This window comes from Prionailurus viverrinus, chromosome C2, assembly GCF_022837055.1.
Source record: "Prionailurus viverrinus isolate Anna chromosome C2, UM_Priviv_1.0, whole genome shotgun sequence".
In the NCBI taxonomy this organism is placed as follows: Eukaryota; Metazoa; Chordata; class Mammalia; order Carnivora; family Felidae; genus Prionailurus; species Prionailurus viverrinus.
The window spans coordinates 153,502,775-153,527,892 of NC_062569.1; the positions used below are offsets into that span (position 1 = coordinate 153,502,775).

Sequence of the window (25,118 nt, forward strand, 5' to 3'; positions counted from 1 at the left end):
CTCAAATTATCTCTAGCTTTAACATTCAATCAAAACCATAGGCAACAAAGAATGTAAACAAAAAAAATGAGAAAAAAATCAACAAGCAATGGAAATAGGGGAACAAGATACTGAAATAATGAAATCAGCAGGCATGGATTTTTAAAAATAACCATGGCTGATTTTCAAGAAGTTAATGAGAACTTCACCAGAAAACTGAAAGCCCCAAAAAAGGGACCAAGTAAAAATTATGAACTGAAAAATACAGTAACAAAACTAGGTTTAACAGCAGATTACACACGGCTAAAAGAACTAATGAACTGCAATATAGGTCAGGAGAAAAAAAAAATCAGAATAACAACTCACAACCCAACAAAAAGAAATCAATAGCAAAAGTCTAACATACATGTAACTGCAGTATCAGGAGGAAGAAGGAAACACATTCGATGCAAACACTAGCCAAAGGAAAGCTAGCATAGCTGTATAAAGAATTTGGAGAAGGGGCACCTGGGCAGCTCAGGCTGTTAAGCATACAACTCTTGACTTTGACTCAGGGCATGATCTCATGGTTCATGGGATCAAGCCATGCATTGGGCTCTGCACTGACAGTGTGGAGCCTGTTTGGGATCCTCTCTCTCTGCCCCTCCTCTGCTTGTGCGAGTGATGCTTGCACCTCTCTCTCTCTCTCTCTCTCTCTCTCTCAAAATAAATAAACATTAAAAAAGAGTTTGGAGAGTAAAACATTACAAGAAATAAGGGGTGAAAATTCATACTGAGAAAAGGTTCAATTCAACAGGGAAAAATGAAATTCTACATGTGCACATACCAAATAATATAGCTGCAAACCATATTAAGAAAAACAAGTCGAAACAGAGAAATTTGTAAAGATAATGAGATTTTAACATATCTCACTATAGGTAGGGAGTGCAATCAGTTTGAAATGGCATGTGGCATTAACTAAGTGGAATACACACATATTCCATGATCTAAAAATTTCACTCCAAGGCATAGATTAAAATATACAAAGAGATACCAAGAGATACGTACAAAATGCTGACAGCAGAATTATTACTAATAGTCAAAATATGAAAACAATCCAAATGTCTTTCAAGAACAGACTGAATAAATGGCAGTATGTTCATCAAGGGAATACTACACAACAAACAATGAAAATAAATGAACTTCAACTACTCACAACAACACAGATAAATCTCACAAGGTCAAATGATTAAGCCAGATACAAAAGAATGCAGAATGTAGGATTCCACTTAGATCAGTGTTTCTCGATGTTTTTGCATTATCATTACCGTACAGGAAACTTGGAACAGTTTCCTAATTTGCTCCCCCACAAGATGTAATGCTGCAGATATATGTCATCAGTGTTTACATAGTGTATATATCCAAGCTTTGTACATAAGAAGACTAAGTATAAAGTTTAGCCTTTTTACTCAATACAGGATTAAGAATAATCATAATTTTTGACTTAAAGGTAAAATTGAAAATTTTAAAGAACTTCATACATTTAACTTCATAACCATTTCTTGAATAATTTTAATATAATTTAATTACATAGACTGTAATATATCAAGTAACATATCCAAATTAGAAAACCGTGACTACATAAGGAACAGCAATATAATCAGTTTTTAAAATCTTTCAAAATTTATTTTTTCTAGCAAAAATAAAACAATCAAAGAATCTATCAGTTACTTATAACTTATTTTAGTAAATTTAACTTTCAAATTTTTTCATGAGAAAACATCCTAACTCAGGCCAAAGATATTCATTTAGATAGTCAACATTTTTTTCTTTTCAGTACCTGACATGATGAGTTGAATCACTTTTAAATTAAATAAAAAGGTAACAGGCGCCTGGGTGGCTCAGTCGCTTAAATATCCAACTCTTGGTTTCAGCTCAGGTCATGATCTTGCATCGGGCTCTGTGCTGATAGTGTGGAGTCTGCTTGGGATCCTCTCTCTCTGCCCCTCCACCACTACTAATTCTCTCTCTCTCTCTCTCTCTCTCTCTCTCTCTCTCTCAAAATAAGTAAATTTTCTAAAAATTAATTAGAATCAAGCTTCAATGACAAGGCACATAATGGCAGCCATGAGTACGTGCACAGGCCATCAGTTGTGACGTTGAACGGTCAACTGCAAGTCCACAAAGTTTTGCAGCGCTGATCTTGCATACATTTTGTGCACCTTCCATGCATCAGTGTTAACACTGCTCATGTGATGTGCATGAAAATCCAAATAGAGACACTAAATATTATGGACAAAGATTTTCTTCAGCAGGATGAAGTTTTGGAGGGTCTAAGGTTTTTTTACAGATTTTTTGGAACTGCATCATCAGGATAAACTGCAGAAACAGACAAAGCTAACCAGCAGTTTTAGAAGTCAAACGACAGGCTAGCTGTGGATGCAGTGAGTAGGGACAGACCTGCCGTGCTTGAGATAAGCCCAGAACATTCCAATTCTTGACCTGAGTGGTCACCACACAGGAATTTTCTGGAATCCTTTACCACTGGTAGCCAGCCATTGGGCTACTTGCTCCTCTCAAGTTTCAGACTACTCTTTCCCAACAGCTGTACAACTTTATGCCCCTTATTTTAAATCCCAAACAGAAGACCTTGAGCAAGAAATATTCTACTTCAGGCAAAAGGTACTAATATTCTCAAGGATCAAAAAAATAAAAGTATAAATTCAGTTTAATTTCCAATTTGCTTATTCCTCAGAAAACAGAATTTCGGTTACCTTCTGTGTGAGCTGGAGAGTCTTCCTTTTTCTTCCTATTATATAAAGATTTCTTTCCTCTTCACCCTTCTCTATTCTGAAGTCTTCCAATTTCCTACAAATGTAAGTATCCAGTTATACTGGTTAATGAACCGATGGATAAGTAAAGGGTATAAAGAGGAAAAACTAATCATTACGATTTGGGGCACCATAAGCTTATATGCTTTTTAAACTAATACAAAAAATCCCTAAAGTTCTAATAAAACAAGTCAAGCTATACTTTATGTTAGAAACGTAATATGGGGTGCCTGGGTGGCTCAGTCAGTTGGGCATCCGACTTGAGCTCAGGTCATGATCTCACAGTTCGTGGGTTCGAGCCCTGCATCGGGCTCTGTGCTGACAGCTTGGAGCCTGTTTTGGATTCTGTGTCTCCCTCTCTCTGCTTCTCTCCTGCTCATGCTCTGTCTCTCTCTCTCTCAAAAATAAACAAATATTTTTTTAAAAAATTTAAAAAAAAAAAAAGAAACATAATATAATCTCAGAGGCAGTTAGGAGGTCTTATTTTTCGCACTTAAGACAGAGATGTTTATATTTTCACAGACCCCAATACAACCAACTCAAATAGAATCTTTCACATTAGCTACTCAATCTCCCTGTAAATTGGGCAAGACTACAATCCTTTTCTCTAAAGAAACAATAAAAACAGAATCCTCCTCCCAACTTATTCAAACTGCATGTTTTGTAATTGGTAGAAAACCAGAATGGCAGTGTTACTACTTTTTCTAATCACCTATATTTCACTCACATGATTCAAAACAAAGATTATGTTCCTGTGACCGATCTCAAAGCAGGGGACCTTCCACCATGAGGAATGTACTGAACGAAGTTCAGTTTCCTCCTCTGTGGTGAGAGAAGCCAGGTGACTGAATGTCCCTTTTCTCCAACTTGAATGCTGCTGAAAACATATGGCTTTGTGTTTTATGTTCACTTTAAAACCCCTCTTGGGCCAGTTTCAAAACAGACATATGGGCCACGGCCCGAGACACAACTAGACGCTCAAATGAGTCTGCACGCAAATGCCAGTAAGTAAGAACTTGATTCTACAGAAATTGTTTTCTCAGGATCCACCTCTGGCTCACACTCAGATGCCAACAGAACAATGCTGCATCCGCAGGGCAGCTCTAAATCAGACTCAGCCCTTCACACGTTCTCAGTTTCACCAACTGTACATATATTTAAGGAACTATGGAATTCCTACCCCATAGCTGTACGCTTCCCTTTGCTTTGAAAACGAACCACCACATACACTTCATTCTCAATCACTAACATGGCTGAGAACATGCTAGGAACATGCTAGGCCTTCGTGAGTACAGTATCACCTTCAATGGTGTGCAACTGCAATCCCACACCTAAATGAGACGTCAGTTAAGAAAAGCGGTATTAGAAAGATCATAGGATGAACAGAATTAGAATGAATACAAAGGACAGAGTCTCCACTATTCCTGAATTAAGACGAACTACATGTCTGAGATCTAGCCCCAACCGAAACTTCATCTAGTAGGAAGCAGGACTGTGTGCTCATGGTTCTGCACGGGAGGATCATTGATTTTCTCACACTTTCATCTATCACCTAAATTTTTCACAAGGGACACACAACTACTTTTATAGCTGGGAAACAAAATTTTAATTTTCTCCATCTTCATCAAGTGCCACTCTAATTAATTAATTACAAGTTACGTAAAATTCCCATTGCTTCCACTCATAAGGACTGTCATCAAGAGCACCGACCGTTGCTAGATCGCTTAGCACCCCATTGCAAAATCTCACATGTATTTCAGAATACAGCACTATGAGGAGCTACGCTCTTCTTCGGGAAATTTTTATTATAGCAGACAGCTAGCTGGTGCAAAAACTGCATTCTCCTTTTCTTCCTTTGAAACAGATCTGTTTTTATCTAGGCTCTTTGCTGCCCTAAATAGAAACCATCACCTAGCCTCCTCTGTAGCTAAGTACAGCCATACGATGACAACATTCTGGTCAATGAATTATGAGCAGAAGATCTCATGTGCAACCATGACAGCTACTTAAATCAAGTTTACTCAACAAATGTCCTTTTTGCCTCAGTCTCTCCCTTCTTCTGACCTAAACCTCGCTCTCCACCACAAAGGCAGACATGATGGCTACCATAATAAAGACCAGCTATCTTGGACATAACTGTTTCCAGTGTTTCATCTGAAGAGAATAAATAATAGAGGAATTATTGTCGGGGCGCCTGGGTGGTTCAGTCAGTTAAGCATCTGACTCCTGGTTTCGGCTCAGGTCATGATCTCACGGTTCGTGAGTTCAAGTCCCACACCAGGAACTGTGCTGACAGCACAGAATCTGCTTAGGATTCTCGGTCTCCCACTCTCTCTGCTTCTCTCTTTCTCACTCTCTCAAAATAAATAAATATTAAAAAAAAAAAAAAAAAAGGAGAAAGAACTATTCTTCAGGTCTTTCACTCTTGATACTGGTTTGCTTCCCTTGGTTCTGACAACAAAAAGTATCCCAAAGTGACACTTTTGGTTCTGATGACCATGCAACTCAGACACAATTTTAAGGATTAATGATAGCATAGTACATACATGATGGTGATTTTCTGTATTTCTCATCCCAATACCAGATTTTGCTTTCCATTATTTTATGGTGTATTTATAAACATTCTTAAATTCACCATACAGTATGTAAGTACTACATTCCTCCACCAATCACCGAAACTCTTTGGCCTAAACACATGAAGGACGCACTTTTACAAAACCATCTTCAAGGCATTAGTTACTAGGAGATATAAGATAACGGAATACTGAACATTTCAGTTATCACTGAAAAGCAGTATTTGCTATGTCCATTGCATTAACTCAAAAATCAGTTAGGTTATACTCAGTAGCAAGGAAGACCCTACTGCCCAGATTATAATTATGAAATACTTCCCACTAAAAGAAAACAGGGCTACTTAAGAGAGAAGAATGACTCTACATCCAAGACGAGAAATTCACAAGATGAACTTCAACACCTTGCCATGTCTGATAGCAGGGATGTTACAGAAAGATACTACAGTCACTTCAAAAGGACTAAAGAGCCAACTTGAAGAGGCTCCTCCTGGCTAGAGGTGGAAAAACTTAAAAATCAATAAAGATATTAGAAATAAACTAAATCGCAGCAGTGTGATTTATACAGCGAAAACCCCAAAGACAAATTGGTCAACGCTGGAGGATGAAAGGGAGTAAATCTTCGTCTTGAAGGTAAATAAAGCAAAATAAACATCTATCTTGTCTTTTCTATATGAACTTTACTATTAGATAATCAAACAGCACATCCGGGTAAATTTCTCTTTTAGAAGTACCCACTGTAACAAATGAAGAATTCAAAGAGTTGAGTGATCAGTTTTATGACCCCTAATGAATTAATGAACCTAACCAGTGAGTTCCCATGCCTGCCAGTGTCACAAAAAGAGAATACTTATTATGTGCCTTTTGACAAAATTATGCCACTTTAAGAAATAGTCTTGCAAAAAACTAAAAACATTTATGACATGAGACAATTGGAAATTTAAACACTGGACATTTGGTTCTACTGAGGAATTATTTTTCTAAGGTATGACAATAGCACTGAGATAATAACTGAAAACAATCCCTGATCTTTTATATATATAGATAGATAGATAGATAGATAGATAGATCTTTTAGGCATATTTTTAAACAAAATTATATACCTGGGATTTATTTCAAAATAACAATAAAGGGACAAAAGCAGGTATTTGTAAAGATGGAACAGGAATACGAAAAACAATTTACAAAAAAAGTAACCACAGTAAAAACTTTGAGAACGATTTCAACATTTTCCTACCACAAGTAAACCAGATTCCAACCCATTACTAAAATATACTTACGTGATTATTTACACCACTAATGGGGTTTAAAAAAAAAAAAAAAAGGTGTAAATAACCACATAGATATATTTTTGTAAAAAGAAACAATATTAAGAGATATCCTAAAACAAACCTAAATATGCCTAGTGGTACCTCTGGTACAACCACTCTTCGTTTCCAAGCCTGCAGGTCACGCTCAGTAGCAATCTGACTGCGTGGAGCATTCTGATGCATCTGACGAACACCTTCCACTTGTCCGCTACGACGCAGACCAATATTTGGAGGGGACTGGATATCTAAGCTCAGTCTTCTAAAACCTACAAAAAAGAAACGTCAAAATGGATTCCGAGAGAAATTTCAATCTAATATGCATTTAACACATAATAAGCATATACACTCCACCCAGTAAGACACAAACCAAAAATAAAGATACAAACCAAAACTACAAATCCAAAACGCTTTGTCAGAAAGTATCCTAATGAGACTAAGATCAATATACAGAACACAGAACAAACATCTATTCACTTCAATTTCCATTACTAGACTTTCTGGAATTTTTTAATGCATAGATATTTTCTATTATAATGCTATATTTGCATTCGTAAAACCCTTCCTTGCCTTTTTCAGAACCATACACTAAAAACACATCTTTTTGGAAAAATTAGCATTGCAGAGAGCCTCCTCAAACTGTGGTGGCTCTATAACAAGAGCTCGAACAACATTACCTGTGACTTTAAGAGATAATCTGAGCCACTCAGGCAGGCTAGCTGCCAGAGTGGGTATCAAAACTTCAACAAAATGCAGAGCAGGGCAATGCTGGCCGCACCTGAATTAGAGCTAAGAGAGTAGATGACAAGGCAACACAGATAACAAGGCTTAGTGAGCCCTAAGCCTGTGCAGAGCTGATTAGGTGGGCCACAGGAGACAGGGCAACCTCTCACAAGCTGGAAGTCAGCTGGATGGAGGATGGAGGACGGAGACCAGCGTGGTGGCAGGTGTCCCAGGTAAAGTGCTTGTTTTCTTAAAACACTGGAGGAAGGGACTTCTGCTATTAATGCAACAGAGAAACTGGGGGCTGTATCCTTGCCTGCAGGAGGCTATAACATTCTTCTTCAACTCTGCCAGCTCTCCTTGCCCAGGGCAAAATCCACGTGGCTAAACACACCCCTGCCTTCTTCTAGCTACAGCATTCTGTTTACCAATCAAATGTGAACCAATTTGCATTGCACGACACACCATACTCTGCCTAATAGGCAGCGAGATCGTGTAAATTCAAACATTTACATTAAAACAAACTGCCATTTAAGAAACATGTTTTGAATTCAGAACCAACAATAAATTCTAAATCTGAATGCTCGAGTAATACTATTATTCTCCAACACTGTGAAGAAAACATGTGCACAGGGTCTCATATCATCACATGAGAACTAACTCAAGTGGTCATAAACAGATTCATTACAGAGACTGTTATTCCGCACCGTGGAGTACCACGATGCTACGAAAATGGATGAGGAAGCACTATGAGTGGATCTGGAGTGATTTCTAGAATATATCATCGAGGGGAAAAAGCAAAGCTGAGAAGAACGCATATGCAACAACTGTGCGGTATTCCTGCCTAAAATATTTAACCTGCCTGTTGGAGAATTTTTCTTTTACGTAGACAGGAAGAAACATTTGGCAAAAGTGATACTGAAATTTGTGGCCAAGTAACCCATGCAGGTGTGACACGGCAGGGATGATTTTTGTGGTGCTCAAGGCTTCTCTAACGTTCCACAGGCATTTATCTTCCCCAGAAGGAGTTTCCATTTGCTGAACAACTGCCTGCTCCTCGAGAGGAGTTCCCCCACTGAGGAACTATATTACTATTATATGCCAGTCTCAAGAACTTTGCCCTACAAATTCATTTCAAGCCTTCCGATTCCAAAAGAAACATTTGGTGCTCTACCCAACTAATTTTTTTTTTAATTAAAAGTATTATTTATTTTCTAAATATTTATTTTTGGGAGACAGAGAGACAGAGTGTAAGCAGGGGAGGGGCAGAGAGAGGGGAGACCCAGAATCTGAAGCAGGCTCCGGGCTCCGAGCTGTCAGCACAGAGCCTGATGTGGGGCTCCAACCCACGAAGCGTAGGATCATGACCTGGGTCGAAGTCGGACGCTTCACCGACTGAGCCACCCAGGCACCCCGTTAATTAAAAGTATTTAAAGGGAAACCTACAACTGTAGTTTTCCGTTTAAAAAAAAAAAATACTCTGGGGGCGCCTGGGTGGCGCAGTCGGTGAAGTGTCCGACTTCAGCCAGGTCACGATCTCACAGTCCGTGAGTTCGAGCCCCGCGTCGGGCTCTGGGCTGATGGCTCAGAGCCTGGAGCCTGTTTCCGATTCTGTGTCTCCCTCTCTCTCTGCCCCTCCCCCGTTCATGCTCTGTCTCTCTCTGTCCCAAAAATAAATAAACGTTGAAAAAAAAAATAAAAAAATAAAAATACTTTGTTCCTTACTCATTTAATATAATTTTGTAAATACTCTTATTTAGGACCAAAAAAAAAGTTTCAATAAACTTCCAAGTACTTGAAAATTCAATGTCCATTTGCTGGCACATCAACTTTACAAAAGCCTAGTGAAGTTCCCTCCAGGCTACTGCTACCTAAGCTGTAAAAGCACACTGCTGAAAATTTTTCACCGCGTGTACCGGACAGTGACTTCATTTCCTCTTAGATTTCAGTCATGTTAAGACGCAATAGCTCTCATCTATCCTACCTCTTCGGGGTGTTTCTTCCCCACTGGGAAGTCCACTTGGAACGGTATCGTGATCTGCTCCCAGTCTCTGATCCTGCTGCTGCTGTAACTGTCTTATCATCCCATCAAGAACACTGGACTCGGGGCTGCGTTCACCATTATCATTGGTTTGGAGGCTTATAATTTGTTCAATCACTTCTCCATCGCCTGTAAATTCAATGAATGAATACAAAATCATAATATACACGAACAGGAAAACAAACTCAGTAGAGTGCAATTAAAGTTATCATTAGCAATTCTCAGATTTCTTTTCAAAAATAAGCAATTAAAGATATCCTATATATTTATAACTGAGACAGACGAAAGACTCAAAACAAACAAAACCCTTCTTTATACCCAACAGCACAAAAACCTCCATAGACAGCCTCTGAAACCCCTGAAGTGAGCAAACAGAAACACGCTTCTGTAGAAGCTTTACTTTGCTGTTTCACACTAATGCTACCCTACCCTCACCTTATAGAAGATAGGTTTCATTAAACTCTCATTTGCAAGGTCTCTGACAAGACAAGAGCAACAATGTATGATTTCTCCTCTACTCTCTTAATAAAACAAAAAGAGGGGCGCCTGGGTGGCGCAGTCGGTTAAGCGTCCGACTTCAGCTCAGGTCACGATCTCGCGGTCCGTGAGTTCAAGCCCCGCGTCAGGCTCTGGGCTGATGGCTCAGAGCCTGGAGCCTGTTTCCGATTCTGTGTCTCCCTCTCTCTGACCCTCCCCCGTTCATGCTCTGTCTCTCTGTCTGAAATATAAATAAACATTAAAAAAAAATTTTTTTTTAAATAAAACAAAAAGAGTAATACTATTCAACAAACTGCAGCTATACTACACCTGCCTCTCCCGCTAAGCTGAAGTTGCTCTTTTAGGTGCTCTTTTATGCTTTTAGCATAGCCAGTACACGTAATTCTTCAACTACAAAATCAGATTTTTTTAAGTGTCTTTGCTTCTCTATTTTTTCTCTTTTTTTATGTTTTTATTTATTTTTGAGAGAGAGACAGAGCACAAGCAGGGGAGGGGCAGAGACAGAGGGAGACACAGAATCCGAAGCAGGCTCCAGTCTCTGAGCTGTCAGCACAGAGCCCAACAAGGGGCTCAAACCTGTGAAACGTGAGATCGTGACCTGAGCTGAAGTTGGAGGCTCAACTGACGAGCCACCCGGACGCCCCTTTGCTTGTTTATTTTTCACCTAACAGGTTCAGTTAGTATTAATGGATAAAAAGTGTAAGATGGTTGTGGGATCTGGCAACTTATTTGCATCCTACTACCTGCGTTAGATTCCCTTATATCTCATGGATAACATCTCCATTTACCACGGCAATCAATAAAGAACTTACAAGAGTTAAATATCGTAACTAAGATTGTCTTAAAACCACTAACATTTTTTAATAGTTTCAAAACATGAGCTAGAAAGGAAAAAGAGGAGCCCTAATCTAAAAAGATAAAAAGATTTTAATTTGAATTGGGAACAAAGATTCCTAAGAACACAACACGGAACCAAAGGGAAAACAGTAGAAAAGGAGACTTCTAGTCCTCTCCTCCTCCCTGCAAAATCCCATAGTCTATATAACTTTTCTTTCACAGCACAGAATATTTACATATAACTTGGTAAATATCATCAGAATAACTGTTTCTAGCTGGCATAATGCTATTCAAACACTGAAATATTAACATGAAGGCTTATGTGCTACAGGAACTGCCCTCCCACTGGAAAGTACAACAACCCTGGAAAAACAAGGGTTTTCAGAAACTGGACAACAGATACACAGGACTGCAATCCCCAAGAGAAGATAAACAATGGAGTCTAGCCTTTTGATTACTCCGGGGAACAGCCTCGAAGCAGCTTCCAGAAGAGGAAACCCAAACAGCATCCAGAGGTCTCACTGAGTGAAGGAGACAGAGATCAGAGCTTGGGAGAAGAGGGAAAGACAACAATACGCAGGGCTGAACATCAGAGAAGAATGAATTCTACAGAAAGCTCAGAGATGTACGGTGAGGTTCAATCGATTATTTGACTAAATAATGATATGTGCACACACTGGGTAAAACTGTACCATACTAGGGGAAAAAACATGAAAAAGCAGTATCCCCAAAAATTCCCAGAGCTCTCACTGAGCTGGAAATAGTCCATGTTCCCAACAGCCTGAATAAAGAAACTTCAGAATACACAGTAGAATTGTTTAATGCATACTTCCAATTTTAAAACTCAGAATATTTAAACGTGTGTTCAACACAATGAAGAATACAATGACTGCTAGTGCTTTGGTGCCAGAAGTTTTACACACCATTGCCTCTGTATCATCAGTGCAAATGTCAACACTATAAAAAAAGGTAACTGATATTTCCATATTATTATGAAAATAGTTGTGAACTTGAAGACCCCACATAAAAGGTCATGGATAAAACTACAGGTCTGCAAATCACACACTGGCAATTCTTGTCCTACAGCAACCATTAAAAATAACTAAAATAAACAAGTATTGCCAGTAAGCCATTAATTAGTGAAGATAATATGAAATACTAAAAAGTAATCAATTTCAAACAAGGCGGGGAAAAAAAGAAGAATGGCATAAAGAACAGAAAGGATAAAGAGAAAAAAAACAGCAAAATGGTAGAGAAATAACCCTGACCATGCTAATAGTTATATTAAACGTAAATGGTCTACATTTTTCAATTAACAGATAGGTTGTCGAATTGGATTGGTGCCTACAAGAAATCGGTTTTAATATAAAGAAACAAACTGGCTATAAAAACTGAAAAGACACACCATGACAATACTAATCAAAATTGGTTGGATTAGTATATTGATACAAAACAAAGAAATAGGGGCGCCTGGGTGGCTCAGTCAGTTGAGCATCTCACTCTTGATTTCAACTTAGATCATGATCCCATGGTTCATGGGTTTGAGCCCCTATCAGGCTCTGTACTGACAGTGTGGATCCTGCTTGCGATTCTCTCTCTCCCTCTCTCTCTGTCCCTCCCTGGCTCATGAGCGTACGCTCTCGCTCTCTCTCTCTCTCTCAAAATAAATAAATAAACATTAAAAACAAAACAAAACCAGAAACAAAAAAATAGTCTTCAAAAGAAGAAATACTACCAAGGAAAAAGGAACAATTCATAATGATAAAGGAATTAATTCACCAAGAGGACAATCTGAAATGTGTCTGCACCTAATAAAAGAACTTTAAAATATATATAAAATAGAACCAAAAAGAGAAATAAGACGAACCCACATGATAGATATTTTAGCACTCCTTATTAATAACCCCGAATGGAAAAAAGTCACGTCTGTCGAATGTTAGTAAAGGGATAAGTGAGGGTATATGCATACAGTGGTGTACTATCAACAAACAGGAACAAACAACTGATATGTGCAACAACAAAAATGAATCTCAAAAGCACCATGCTGGGCCGCCTAGGTGGCTCAGTCGGTTGAGCAGTTGAGCATCAGAATCTTGATTTCCACTCAGGTCATGATACCAGGGTTGTGGCATTGAGCCCTGTGTCAGGCTCCATGCTAAGCTTGGAGCCTGCTTAAGATACTCTCTTCCCCCTCTCTCTCTGCCCCTTCCCCACTCACATGCACACATTCTCTCTCCCCACCCCAAAAATATTAATAATAATAATGATAATAATAATAATAATAATAATAATAAAGGTAAGGGGCGCCTGGGTGGCTCAGTCAGTTAAGCGGCCGACTTCAGCTCAGGTCATGATCTCACGGTCCGTGAGTTCAAGCCCCGTGTCGGGCTCTGTGCTGACAGCTCAGAGCCTGGAACCTGTTTCAGATTCTGTGTGTCCCTCTCTCTGACCCTCCCCCGTTCATGCTCTGTCTCTCTCTGTCTCAAAAATAAATAAACGTTAAAAAAAATTTTTTTTTTAAAATAATAATAAAGATAAAATTTTTAAATTAAAACTTTTTTTTACATTTGTTAATTTTTGAGAGAGAGATCATGCACAAGTGGGGGAGGGGCAGAGAGAGAAAGAGACAGAGAATCCAAAGCAGGTGCCAGGCTCTGAGCTGTCAGCACAGAGCCTGACGAGGGGCTTGAACTCACAAACCGTGAGATCGTGACCTGAGCCGGACACTAGACCGAGGCACCCAGGCGCCTCAAATTTTAAAAATTTTTAAAAAGGCACCATGCTGGGGTGCCTGGGTGGCTGAATCGGTTTCGTGTCCGACTTTGGCTCAGGTCATGATTTCATGAGTTCGAGCTCTGCACTGGGCTCTGTGCTGACAGCTTAGAGCCTGGAGCCTGCCTTGGATTCTGTGTCTGCCTCTCTCTCTCTGCCCCTACCTCACTCATGCTCTCTCTCTCTCTCAAAAATAAACATTAAAAAAAAAAAATGGCAGGGTGGGGGTGCCTGGGTGGCTCAGTCGGGTAAGCGTCCAACTTCAGCTCAAGTCATGATCTCACAGTTCCTGAGTTCAAGCTCCGCATCGGGCTCTGGGCTGACAGCTCAGAGCCTGGAGCCTGCTTCGGATTCTGTGTCTCCCTCTCTCTCTGGCCCTCCCCCCTCGTGCTCTGTCTCTCTCTCCCTCAAAATAAATATTAAAATTTTTTTTTTAAATTTTTAAAAAGGCACCATGCTAAATTAAAGAAGCCAGATACAAAAGATTTCATATCGCACAATTCCATTTATATAAAATTCCTTAAAAAGACAAAATTAAAGTGACAAAATAGAACAGTCATTACAAAGGACAAGAAGACTCCAAATAAGTCCAACAGAACTTTTGGGGACCCTGAATGTAGTGGTGGTTACGTGACTGCTTAACATCTGCCAAAACTCACTTGACTTGTACACTTGAAATTGGTGAATTTTATTATATGTAAACTATACTTCAATTAAACTAACAAAAAATAAACATTTGAAACAGTAAACATATAGCGATCTACATTAAGTCTTAGTCTTAACTATAACTGGTGATTAACTTTTAGTAAATCAATCCTCATCCAAACAAAACATAAGCATTTTTTCCTTTGCTTAATAACATCTGTATGGAGACACTGCTGGGAACAGATACAAAAAAAAAAAAAAAACAAAAAAAACCTCTGCCCTTGACGAGGACAGGCAAAGTACAAGATGGGACTCAAACATCTTGTGCCAGAAAGTAAGGAAGTGTTCAAGGGACTCAGAAAGGGAACAACACTCAGCCTGAGACTCTGACACTCAAATCTAAAATTACTATGAACAACAAAATAATGGCCATTATGGATTATAATCCACTATATAACAACCCCTAAGTCCATATTAAAACTTAATGAACTACGTAAATATATAAAAGGAAGGCTAATAAAATGTAGATGCAATGACGACAGAGTTAGGAAACAACCCTTCTGCAACCTTCATAACAACAACCGATTCAGGCAGAAACCATCAGTGGATCCTAAAACTTATGGGTAAAGTTTAGTACAGACCTGATTATTTGTCTCCTATCTCCCCACACATTTCTTCTTTATAGTGGAGAAAGTGCACTCGGCAGGCACCACCTTAACCAAGTTTTCAAAGACAACATTACCCCAACATTTGGACAAAACACAATCAGAAGCAAGCATCCTGACGTGATGCTCCAGGAAGGCTACAACATCATTTATTCTATTCTGTATTCTGCCAAAAACTGTACAACCTGAACGTTATCAATGATAAATTTAATGTGCAGTCCCATACTGAAATCCACATCAGAGGAGAACAGTAAAAGCTTTAAGAGATATTAGAATAACAGAATTTGATTACAGACAACAGATTTGTGTATATGTATTTAATACTGTATCAGTGTTAAATATCCTGCTTTTGGTAACTCTCTATGGTTACATACGAGAATACCTGTGTTCTCAGAAAACACATATTGACAATTTAGAGATAAATGAACATGCAGTCCACAACTTAAGTCTCAAATGGTTAAAAACAATTATATGTATCTAGAGACAGAATGATAAAATATTGCAAAATAGTAACTTGTGAATCTGAAAGTACATGAGTTCTGTATACTATTTTTTACATTTAAAAAAAAAAAAAAAAAAAAAAGACTTTGCACTTACTTGTTGCCACATAGCCTAGCTGTGGAACCAAATGTTCATCTGCGGAATTTTCTCGGCCTGGCACTAATCTCTGATACTTAGTTGGATGAGGATTTCCATCTACATCTACCAAGAACGGTGGAGGCATAAGGTGAGGAGCCTGCTGAGTTTGTTCATCTAAGACATAATTATTAGAATCTCTAATCAGTGGTCGATAGTCGGTATGGAAGAACATCTGATCAGGAATCTGAAAAAAGAAGTTTACAAATTGACATTTTGGGGTTTATGTATGTTAAAGAATACAAATATTAAACATTTATAATCTGAAAAACCAATTTATAATTGGAAACCAAATCAATAACACCTAACCCATTTTCAAAATACTGTTACTACTTATTTTACTACTGTAAGAAAGTATTAAGAATGACCTTTTCAAGACACACCAAAAAACGGACTCTTGATATAGAGAACAAATAGATAATTACCAGAGGGGAGGTGGGCGGGGGATGAGGGAAGTAAATGAATGGGATTAAGAGTCCACTTCTCTTGATGAGCACGTAACAGACAGAACTGCTGAGTCACTACTCTGTGTACCTGAAGCTAACGTAGCCGACACTGTATGTTAACTACACTGCAATGAAAACATTTTTTAAGTGGTTAAAAATGCTACCAAAAAATAAAAAACAAAAGACCTTTTCATATGGCTTGCTGCATCCAAACCCAAATATCAGAAGGTGTCCGTGCGAATCTGTACAGGCAAAATGCTGTCCATCCTGTGAAAATTTACAGTCAAAAACAGCTCCGTGTCCTTGTCCTTCAATCTAGGAAGCAGAGAGAAAAGGTTATAACCAATTCTATACAAGCACTTTTGCTTTATCAACTGTTTGCTGCCAGTTTCCTGCTACAAACACATCACTTCTCAAAGAAAATCTTTAAAAACAAATTTTGCATTAAGCACATGTATTTTCAGAAAATAAAATTCACTTCTGATTCCACTAGCCTAGAAAAATCTCAAGAGGTATTCCAAGTAGTTCTCAAAATGACAGAATGAAAGCTCATAAGCCAATTCGAAGTAAAGGCTTTAATTTCTTAGAAGTGAAAATGACAAGCAATTTCATAAACTTCTGTTTCAATACATACCAAAAGGCTACTGACTAATAACCCACAAGATAAATGATTAAAGATCAATGAAGTATGGTATTCATGAACTAAAATCAGTACTTCTCTGGAGTTTAAACTTTCCCCTAAGATGTCTGACCACTGTATGCAAAAGTGTAATCCTACCAAGTCACAAAGGTGCACATATAAATGCCTAAACCTACTTCATTCCAAACTACCACAAATTTCAGGAAGGATGCTCCAATTACATCATGAATGTTGCCTTAAACAGACTGCTTTTAAATTTTTATTCTTGCTCTTCAACTGTAATTATATTAGGTTAGCACTACCAATTTATAGTTAGAGGAGTTGTTTCACTGACACCATATCGCTATTGCATGCATGGTTGTTGTCTGAGCCTGTAACTTTCTAATAAGTAAACTTTATGCCAGGTTTGATCAGTGTTGGAAGATGAACCATCCACCCACTAACTGCCAAAACAAACTTACACCATGCCCAAATACCTGCTTGAAAATCAGAAGCACTTTACAACTGCTATACCACGCACAAATGGACACCGACTAACAAACTTAAAAATTAACTTCCTGGGCTATTTAGGGCACTGCCTATGATGTATCCACATAATACATATACAAATTTGTGTTGTCTCATAACCTAAAAAGGAACAAATGGTATAGAAATACTTTTCTATTAATTTTTTGTGAAAACACAGGAATAGAGATTCACCCACACAGTCCTTCAAGGAGACACCTCTACAGCCCAACCCACACCCTGGCACCACTTCGCATCGTGGCCTGGAACCTCCAAGTCTAAGTAGAGATAGGGACCCCTGGCTTATAGGTCAAAGATGTTGGCAGCTACTCTCCTGTCATACGCGGAGACCTAAGTGCACCAAAAGTTTTACTAAGGTACCTGCTAAAAAGGAAGTTTTCCTGAGCAGGCCAACCTATCTAAACAGAGTAAGCCAGACTTGGGTTTCTACCCGTAGTTTGAAGAATCCTCCAGTGATTCCTGACAAAATGCAACCTGCATTTTGCAATTCAATGCAATTCAATTGCACAGCAATTCAATGTCACATTAAAGATTATTATCTATTTCATGAAATCTTGTAATGTCAGTAATTTACAATCCTAAGTAATCTAACAGAATTGGGAGCTCTCAGCTGAGCAGTGAAGGTAAGAAGAACTCTGTATACACAGCAAAGTCTGGGTGTCTCACCAAAAGTAAGATCATTGTTGCGCACTTGAGACTTCTTTGGCTCACAAATTGTTTAGCTTATATTCTGCTTAAAACCTGAATTAATGTAGTTTTCTGTTCTGATGAGTTAAATGCAGGAAGTAATGTTTTTTGGGTTGTTGTTTTTTTTTAAATCTTTATTTATTTTTGAGAGAATGACAGCATGTGAGCAGCGGAAGAACAGAGAGAGAGGGAGACACAGAATCTGAAGCAGGCTCCAGGCTCTGAGCTGTCAGCACAGAGCCTGACGTGGGGCTCGAACTCACAAACTGAGATCATGGCCTGAGCCACCCAGGTGCCCCTCAGGGAGTAATGTTCTTAATGAGTTTTAAAGAATAATTAAGAAAATAGAGCCACCTATAAATTTTAAGACCACAGAAAAACTGCTGGAAAGACTTATTTTTCCGATAATTCAAACCCACAGAGATGTAATTTTCAGAGATGCCTAGTAACACATGTTCAGTTTGACCATACTGTTTGAGTTTTTTAAGTGCATTTTATGGTAGTGAATATAATAATGCATATAACTGTTTGTCAAGAATTATCCGAAATAAACATACTGAAATAAAATTTTAAGGTTAAAAAACACAAAACACATGGACTCAGATGGCCTTCAATCAAAGGTCTAAGAACCACTCATCTATCTACCCTGCTACTAGACTGCCTCCAAAATGAATTACAGTTTGAACTGAAACTCAATATGAATTGTACAGTAATTTTATAAAACATCTCACATGTGTATCAGTCAATAGTCTTAACAACACAGAAACTCTTTTACACAATAACTCCCTCAGAATTTACCCTAAGGAAATAATCACAGATCTACATAAGCAGCCATGGACCGGGATATTCAAAAACCACTTAAACACTCAACAAGAGTTAAGTTCACTACATATGGAACTTTCTGAGAAAGGCTGAAGTTAGAGTCAAAAATACAACTGCAAATTCTTTAAATACATTTAAGATTTTGGAAAACATTCTATGTAAAATGAAAAAAGACTACAAAACTATGCAAGAATGCCAACTAATAAATATGGAAAGAATAATGCCATTAAAAACCATCACTCGGGGGCGCCAGGGTGGCTCAGTTGGTTGAGCGTCTGACTTCGGCTCAGGTCATGATCTCTCGGTCCATGAGTTCGAGCCCCGCATCGGGCTCTGTGCTGACAGCTCAGAGCCTGGAGCCTACTTCAGATTCTGTGTCTCCCTCTCTCTCTACCCCTCCCTTGCTCGCACTCTGTCTCTGTCTCTCGAAAATAAATAAATGTAAAAAACAAAACACCATCACTCATGGTGTGGCTATTCCTGCAGGACCCCGGACAGCCTTACTGATCTAAGGGCCCTCACTCACTCTCAACAACTGAACCAGTTTTCACTATTCACAATGAGGAAAGCACAGCTCATTCATCATCTGTTTACTGACTCGTTTATGCATTTGTTCATGCTAACGTTACTCAGAGTCTGGTAAGAGCAACGGATATTTGGTCAATTAATTATTTCTGTTCAGGGATTCACAATACTTATTTTCATGTTCCAAATCACGCAGTAACTTGCCATGGTTTCTCCTAATGCAATAAATGTTATGTTGGTTATATTAAAAAAAAAATAGCACTGGATACTAATGTTTGTAAGTGAAAATTTAATGAGGAATAGGATATTTACAGAGTCCCAAAATACCTCCTGAAAAAATAAGTTTAATAGTTACAAAGAGGAAAAACAACTATTTTATAAAGGGGAAACCTGGGAACTACCACCTTACCAAATATTTAAAATTATCACCACCAAGGGGCACCTGAGCGGCTCAGTCAGTTGAGTGTCCGACTTAGGCTCAGGTCATGATCTCACGGTTTGTGGGTTTGAGCTCAGCGTTGGGCTCTGTGCTGACAGCTCAGAGCCTGGAGCCCGCCTTGGATTCTGTATCTTCCTCTCTCTGCCCCTCCCCCACTCGCGTTCTGTCTCTCTCAAAAATGAATGTTAAAAAAAAAACTTTAATTATCACCACCAAAAAGAAGTATTAACAGAATCAAATCATGAAGAAACATCAGACAAAAAAATTGATGTTCTGTAACATTACTTGCCTGTACTCATCAAAAAAGTTACAACGTGGGAAATAGAAAAAAAGAAGGAAGAATTGTTGAAGAATAAAGAAATCTAGAAATAGGGGCACCTGGGTGGCTCAGTCAGTTGAGCGTCCAACTTTGGCTCAGGTCATGATTTCACAGCTTATGAGTTCCAGCCCCGCACTGGGCTCTGTGCTAACAGCTCAGAGCCTGGAGCCTGCTTTGGATTCTGTGTCTCCCTCTCTCTCTCTGTCCCTCCCCCACTCATGCTCTGTCTCTCAAAAATAAACATTAAAAAAAAAGTTTAAAAACAAAAAGAAACCTAGAAACATACAGCCACTTAATATAATTCATGATCCTGAACTATTTAAACACTGTTTCAAGGGGCAAAATATAACTAAAAAGACATTACTAGGACAACTGATAAAATTTGAATATGGATTATATAATGCTACTTTATCAATGTTAAATTTGCTGGTTTTGGTAACTATCTTGTGGTTGTAGATGAGAAATTCTAAAAAATATGTAATAGGATCCTAATTTGGTTTTAGAATATTCCATGTGCAAAAAGAAAAAAGGCTGGAAAAACCCAACAATGTTTGTGATTTCCTAGATGACTTTACTATTATTTTTACTACAAAGTATTCAATAAATTTAGTGAAAAAGTTATATACAATGAACGTAACTTTGCCAATTTAAACAAATTCAAACACATTCACACATATAGAGAGCTAAATTAATAGCTTTTGAAAATCTTTCCTTCATGTGACCCAGTTACACAGAGTGTAAATACATATGGCTGTCGGATATTTATTAGTCTTTAAGTATCCTGACTGCTAGAAATATAAACTGCCGAAACACACAGATCAGTTTCTGGCCAACCATCATAATCCAGACACATGAAAGCAATGCAAGCATACGTGAAGATACACCTCGCTTACCATATTAAAATAATGTTTCATCTTGGTGCCTTTTGTAATATCCCATATAAATATGCTGCCATCGTGTCCTGCAGATAACATAATTCTGGAATCAAAGGGATGCGTCTCCAAGACAAAGACTTCATCAGCATGTCCCTTTATTCAACAAAATCATATAGTTAAGGAGAGTTCGTAAGCTTGAACTTTCAAATTAAAAACCCGTATTGCCGTAGTACGTAAGGGCTTTTAAAAATGTGTTAATGACAGTGATTTATGTATTAGTATTAATACATACTATGTATTAATTTTATACTTTCAAAAATCAGATTACAGTTCAAAAAAAATCTTGATTTGTTATAGTGTATAAAAACTATTTACCAGTAAGTTATGAAGCAGCTGTCCAGTGTAAGAATTCCACACTTTAAGGACATGATCATTCACGGCTGTGACAACAATGCTATCATTCTGATTCCAAGCTATCATTGTTACTTTGGGTTTCATAAACCTTTCCTCTTCCAAAGATAAATCCCTATGAAAAAACACACAATGTGTAAATTCATTTGAATGGTACAATCAATACGAAAATAGCAAAAAGTAATCCAGTTCATGTATATACATCATCATATGTCTGATACACATCTGACCCACAGCAGATTATCTATAAACAGATTATGGCAAAAATGGGACAGGGAGGGGATGATTTAGAAACAGTTGAGTCTGAATGAAGGCAGATGTTAGGACATCACCACTGCTCATAAAGGCAAAGCTTTTTCTCTCTCTCCCTTTTCTATTATTCCCTTCCCCTGACCTCAAGCCCTATCAGCAATAAAGTTGTTTCTCTCTCCAGAGAAGATGACAAGAAATTTTAGGAAAACAGAAAGAAGGAAAGCATCTTCCCATCCCCAGCACCTAGAAAAGTGCCTGACATACAGATATTCAATCTGTTTAACTGTACATAAAACTGTACTCATCCCTTTACAGTGCCCTACAGGCAGTTCCTACAGGCTCTCTTGGCAAGAAAGGCCTGGACACAAACACCTGCAATGATCTGCAGCCTTTATGAACATGACATGCAAAGTCTCTCTGTAAAATATACTCGTAATACACAGAGATAGGGTAAGGCCTAGCTGCGTTTGAAATCAGAGAATACATCCCAAGAAATTATAAACATAACATTTTTTTTAGTTTTTTTTTTCATTTACATCCAAATTAGTTAGCATGTAGTACAACAATGATTTCAAGGGTAGACTCCTTAATTCCCCTTCCCCATTTAGCCCACCGCCCCTCCCACAACCCCTCCAGCAACCCTCAGTTTGTTTTCCATATTTGAGTCTCTTATGTTTTGTACCCCTCTGTTTTTATATTATTTTTGCTTCCCTTCCCTTGTGCTCATCTGTTTTGTCTCTTAAAGTCCTCATGAGTGAAGTCATATGATGTTTATCTTTCTCAAATTTCACTTAGCAGAATACCCTCCAGTTCCATCCATGTAGGTTTCATCCTTTTTGATTGCCGAGTAATACTCCATTGTACATATACACCACATCTTCTTTATCCATTCATCCATCGATGGACATTTGGGCTCTTTCCACACTTCGGCTGTTGTCAATCGTGCTGCTATAAACATGGGGGTGCATGTGTCCCTTCGAAACAGCACACCTGTATCGCTTGGATAAATGCCTAGTAGTGCAATTGCTGGGTCGTAGGGTAGTTCTTTTTTTTAGCTTTTTGAGGAACCTCCATACTGTTTTCCAGAGTGGTTGCACCAGCTTGCATTCCCACCAGCAGTGCAAGATATCCTCTTTCTCCACATCCTCGCCAACATCTGTTGTGCCTGAGTTGTTCATGTTAGCCATTCTGACAGGTATAAAGTGGTATCTCATTGTGGTTTTGATTTGTATTTCCCTGATGAGTGATGCTGACCATTTTTTCATATGTCGGATGGCCATCTGGATGTCTTCTTTGGAGAAGTGTCTATTCGTGTCGTCTGCCCATTTCTTCACTGGATTATTTGTCTTTTGGGTGTTGAGTTGGAGAAGTTCTTTATAAATTTTAGATACTAACCCTTTATCTGATATGGCACTTGCAAATATCTTCACCCATTCTGTCGGTTGCCTTTTAGTTTTGCTGATTGTTTCCTTTGCTGTGCAGAAGCTTTTTACTTTGATGATCCCAGTAGTGCATTTTTGCTTTTGTTTCCCTTGCCTCTGGAGACGAGTAAGAAGCTGCTGCGGCCGAGGTCAAAGAGGTTTTTACCTGCTTTCTCCTCAAGGATTCTGATGGCTTCCTGTCTTACAGTTGGGTCTTTCATCCATTTTGAGTTTCTTTTTGTGTATGGTGTAAGAAAGTGGTCCAGGTTCACTGTTCTGCATGTCGCTATCCAGTTTTCCCAGCACTACTTGCTGAGGAGGCTGTCTTTATTCCATTGGATATTCTTTCCTACTTTGTCAAAGCTTAGTTGGCCATACCTTTGTGGGTCCATTTCTGGGTTCTCTATTCTGTTCCAATGATCTGAGTGTCTGTTCTTGTGCCACAAACATACATTGTAATTAAAGAAAACCACCATAAGAATATGGAAGAAGTATCCCATAGTATCTCTCTATATAAGCACAATGGAACACAGACAAGAGAATAATCCTAACTAGATTGGTTAGGGAAAAGTGTAACACAAGAGGCAAAATGGAGTAAAGGCAAAGACTCCATGCTTCACTTTATTTTTTAAGTTTATTTATTTATTTTAAGGGGTTGGGGGGGGCGGGGGGGGAGAGAGAGGAAAAGAGAGCATCTGTGCCTGATGCCAAGCTTGATCCCATTAACCATGAGATCAGGACCTGAGCAGAAACCAAGAATGGGACGCTCAACCGAGCCACCCGGGCTCCCCATCCATGCTTCACTTTAAACTAAAAGGCATTCACCTGTTAATAGCTTTGAACCAACAGACATTTTGTCCTTCACCAAGTTGATCACCCAAGATTAGAACACTAAAACGAATATACCCATTAATTCTTACATACAGAAAACTCTGTTTTTCAAGACTGGAAAGAGGTAAAACTTTAAATGAGAAAAGACAATTCCCACCATGGGGGGGATTTCAGGCAAAGTGCTCTCCAAGGCAACAAGAAAACTGAGCAGTTTTCTGTCTCAGTAAAACTTTCTAAACTTTCTATATTGAAGTTTTTACATCGATGTTCGTATTTTGCTTAATAAAATAATTTTTCATAGGTGAGTGTGATTTCAAATTATCCTCTTAATAGTGAAATAACCTTCACTATTTCAACCAGTCAAGGACTAACAGTATTCACTCCCACACTAAGGTGCTTTTGAGTATCCAGACGGATCATTTTTCAATCATGGTAATGGTGTGATTTGTTTGTGAACAAGGATTATCAGATTTCCAGTACATCTTGCTTCCATTCCCTACCACAGATCATTTCACAAAAATGTTAATATCTCATTTATTTTGAAACCAAATTAGAACTGTTTGAGACACAGCAGAGAATGAGTTAATTTCCCCTACAATTACTAAAAATAAAGCAGACATGAGGATTTCCAAAGGACTAAATGTGAAACATTTCTCAGAAAGACTGATAAAACCTTTGACATGGCTACCCTATAGCAGGCAGTGTACTAGAAACATAAATGTAAGGATCAATTCTTTGGGAAAAATGAGATTTACATATCTTATGTATCCATCAGATACGCAGGAAGTAGCCATTCATTTAGATCACTGCTCTTCCTAAGAGGAAGTGGCTCCAATCCCCTGAACACAGCAGTCAACCACCAGGGAGAGAAGGACCAAGTAATTACAATGCACCTGCTTCCACTTACCCTGAGACTCTGGTCGCCATATCCAATAAAATGCTTCTCCATTCCAACTGCTCAAATCTCCAAATCCTTGCTGTTCCGTCTCTGCTACCACTTAAGAACCTTAAAATATTCAGAAAAAGATCTTATGCTCACAAACATGCCACTAAGAACTACAGATAAAATCACAAGCCAGAACACTTTTAATGTAGCTATTCTGACTGCAAGTAAATGCAGAGGTGTTATCTCGAAAGACAGGGATTCAGAGCTTATCTGAGTGGGAAAAATTGGTTTGCTGTAATTCGCCTGGCCCTATGGAGTTAATGCACATTTCAAACTCATTCAATAGCTTGTCAAATAGATGGAGTTTTGAGAAGACAATGTGCAAGAAGTACCTGGACAAGGAAAAATAACTAGGAAGAATTAAAGGTGTGTGTGTGGGAAAATCAGTAAGCAAAAGCTCCATTTTAGCATCTTTACACTCAAGCTAATTCACATTGGCCACTATGTAAAAATACGTCAATCTTTTAACAAGAGAAACTATTAAAAACTGCAGTTT

At 38.4% G+C, this 25,118-nt stretch overlaps 1 protein-coding gene across 1 annotated transcript in view; it reads right to left on the bottom strand.

The window, feature by feature from the left end:
- BRWD1 (bromodomain and WD repeat domain containing 1) overlaps positions 1 to 25,118 on the bottom strand; it is a 131,173-nt gene that overhangs the window by 61,401 nt on the left and 44,654 nt on the right. Inside the window, exons 13-20 of the mRNA XM_047874501.1 lie at positions 24,584 to 24,682; positions 21,137 to 21,287; positions 20,780 to 20,914; positions 16,116 to 16,244; positions 15,445 to 15,670; positions 9,374 to 9,559; positions 6,752 to 6,935; positions 2,733 to 2,826 (exon numbers count right to left, since the gene is read on the bottom strand). Of these exons, the coding sequence (XP_047730457.1) occupies positions 2,733 to 2,826; positions 6,752 to 6,935; positions 9,374 to 9,559; positions 15,445 to 15,670; positions 16,116 to 16,244; positions 20,780 to 20,914; positions 21,137 to 21,287; positions 24,584 to 24,682 (1,204 nt within the window). The remainder of the gene's footprint in view (positions 1 to 2,732; positions 2,827 to 6,751; positions 6,936 to 9,373; positions 9,560 to 15,444; positions 15,671 to 16,115; positions 16,245 to 20,779; positions 20,915 to 21,136; positions 21,288 to 24,583; positions 24,683 to 25,118) is intronic.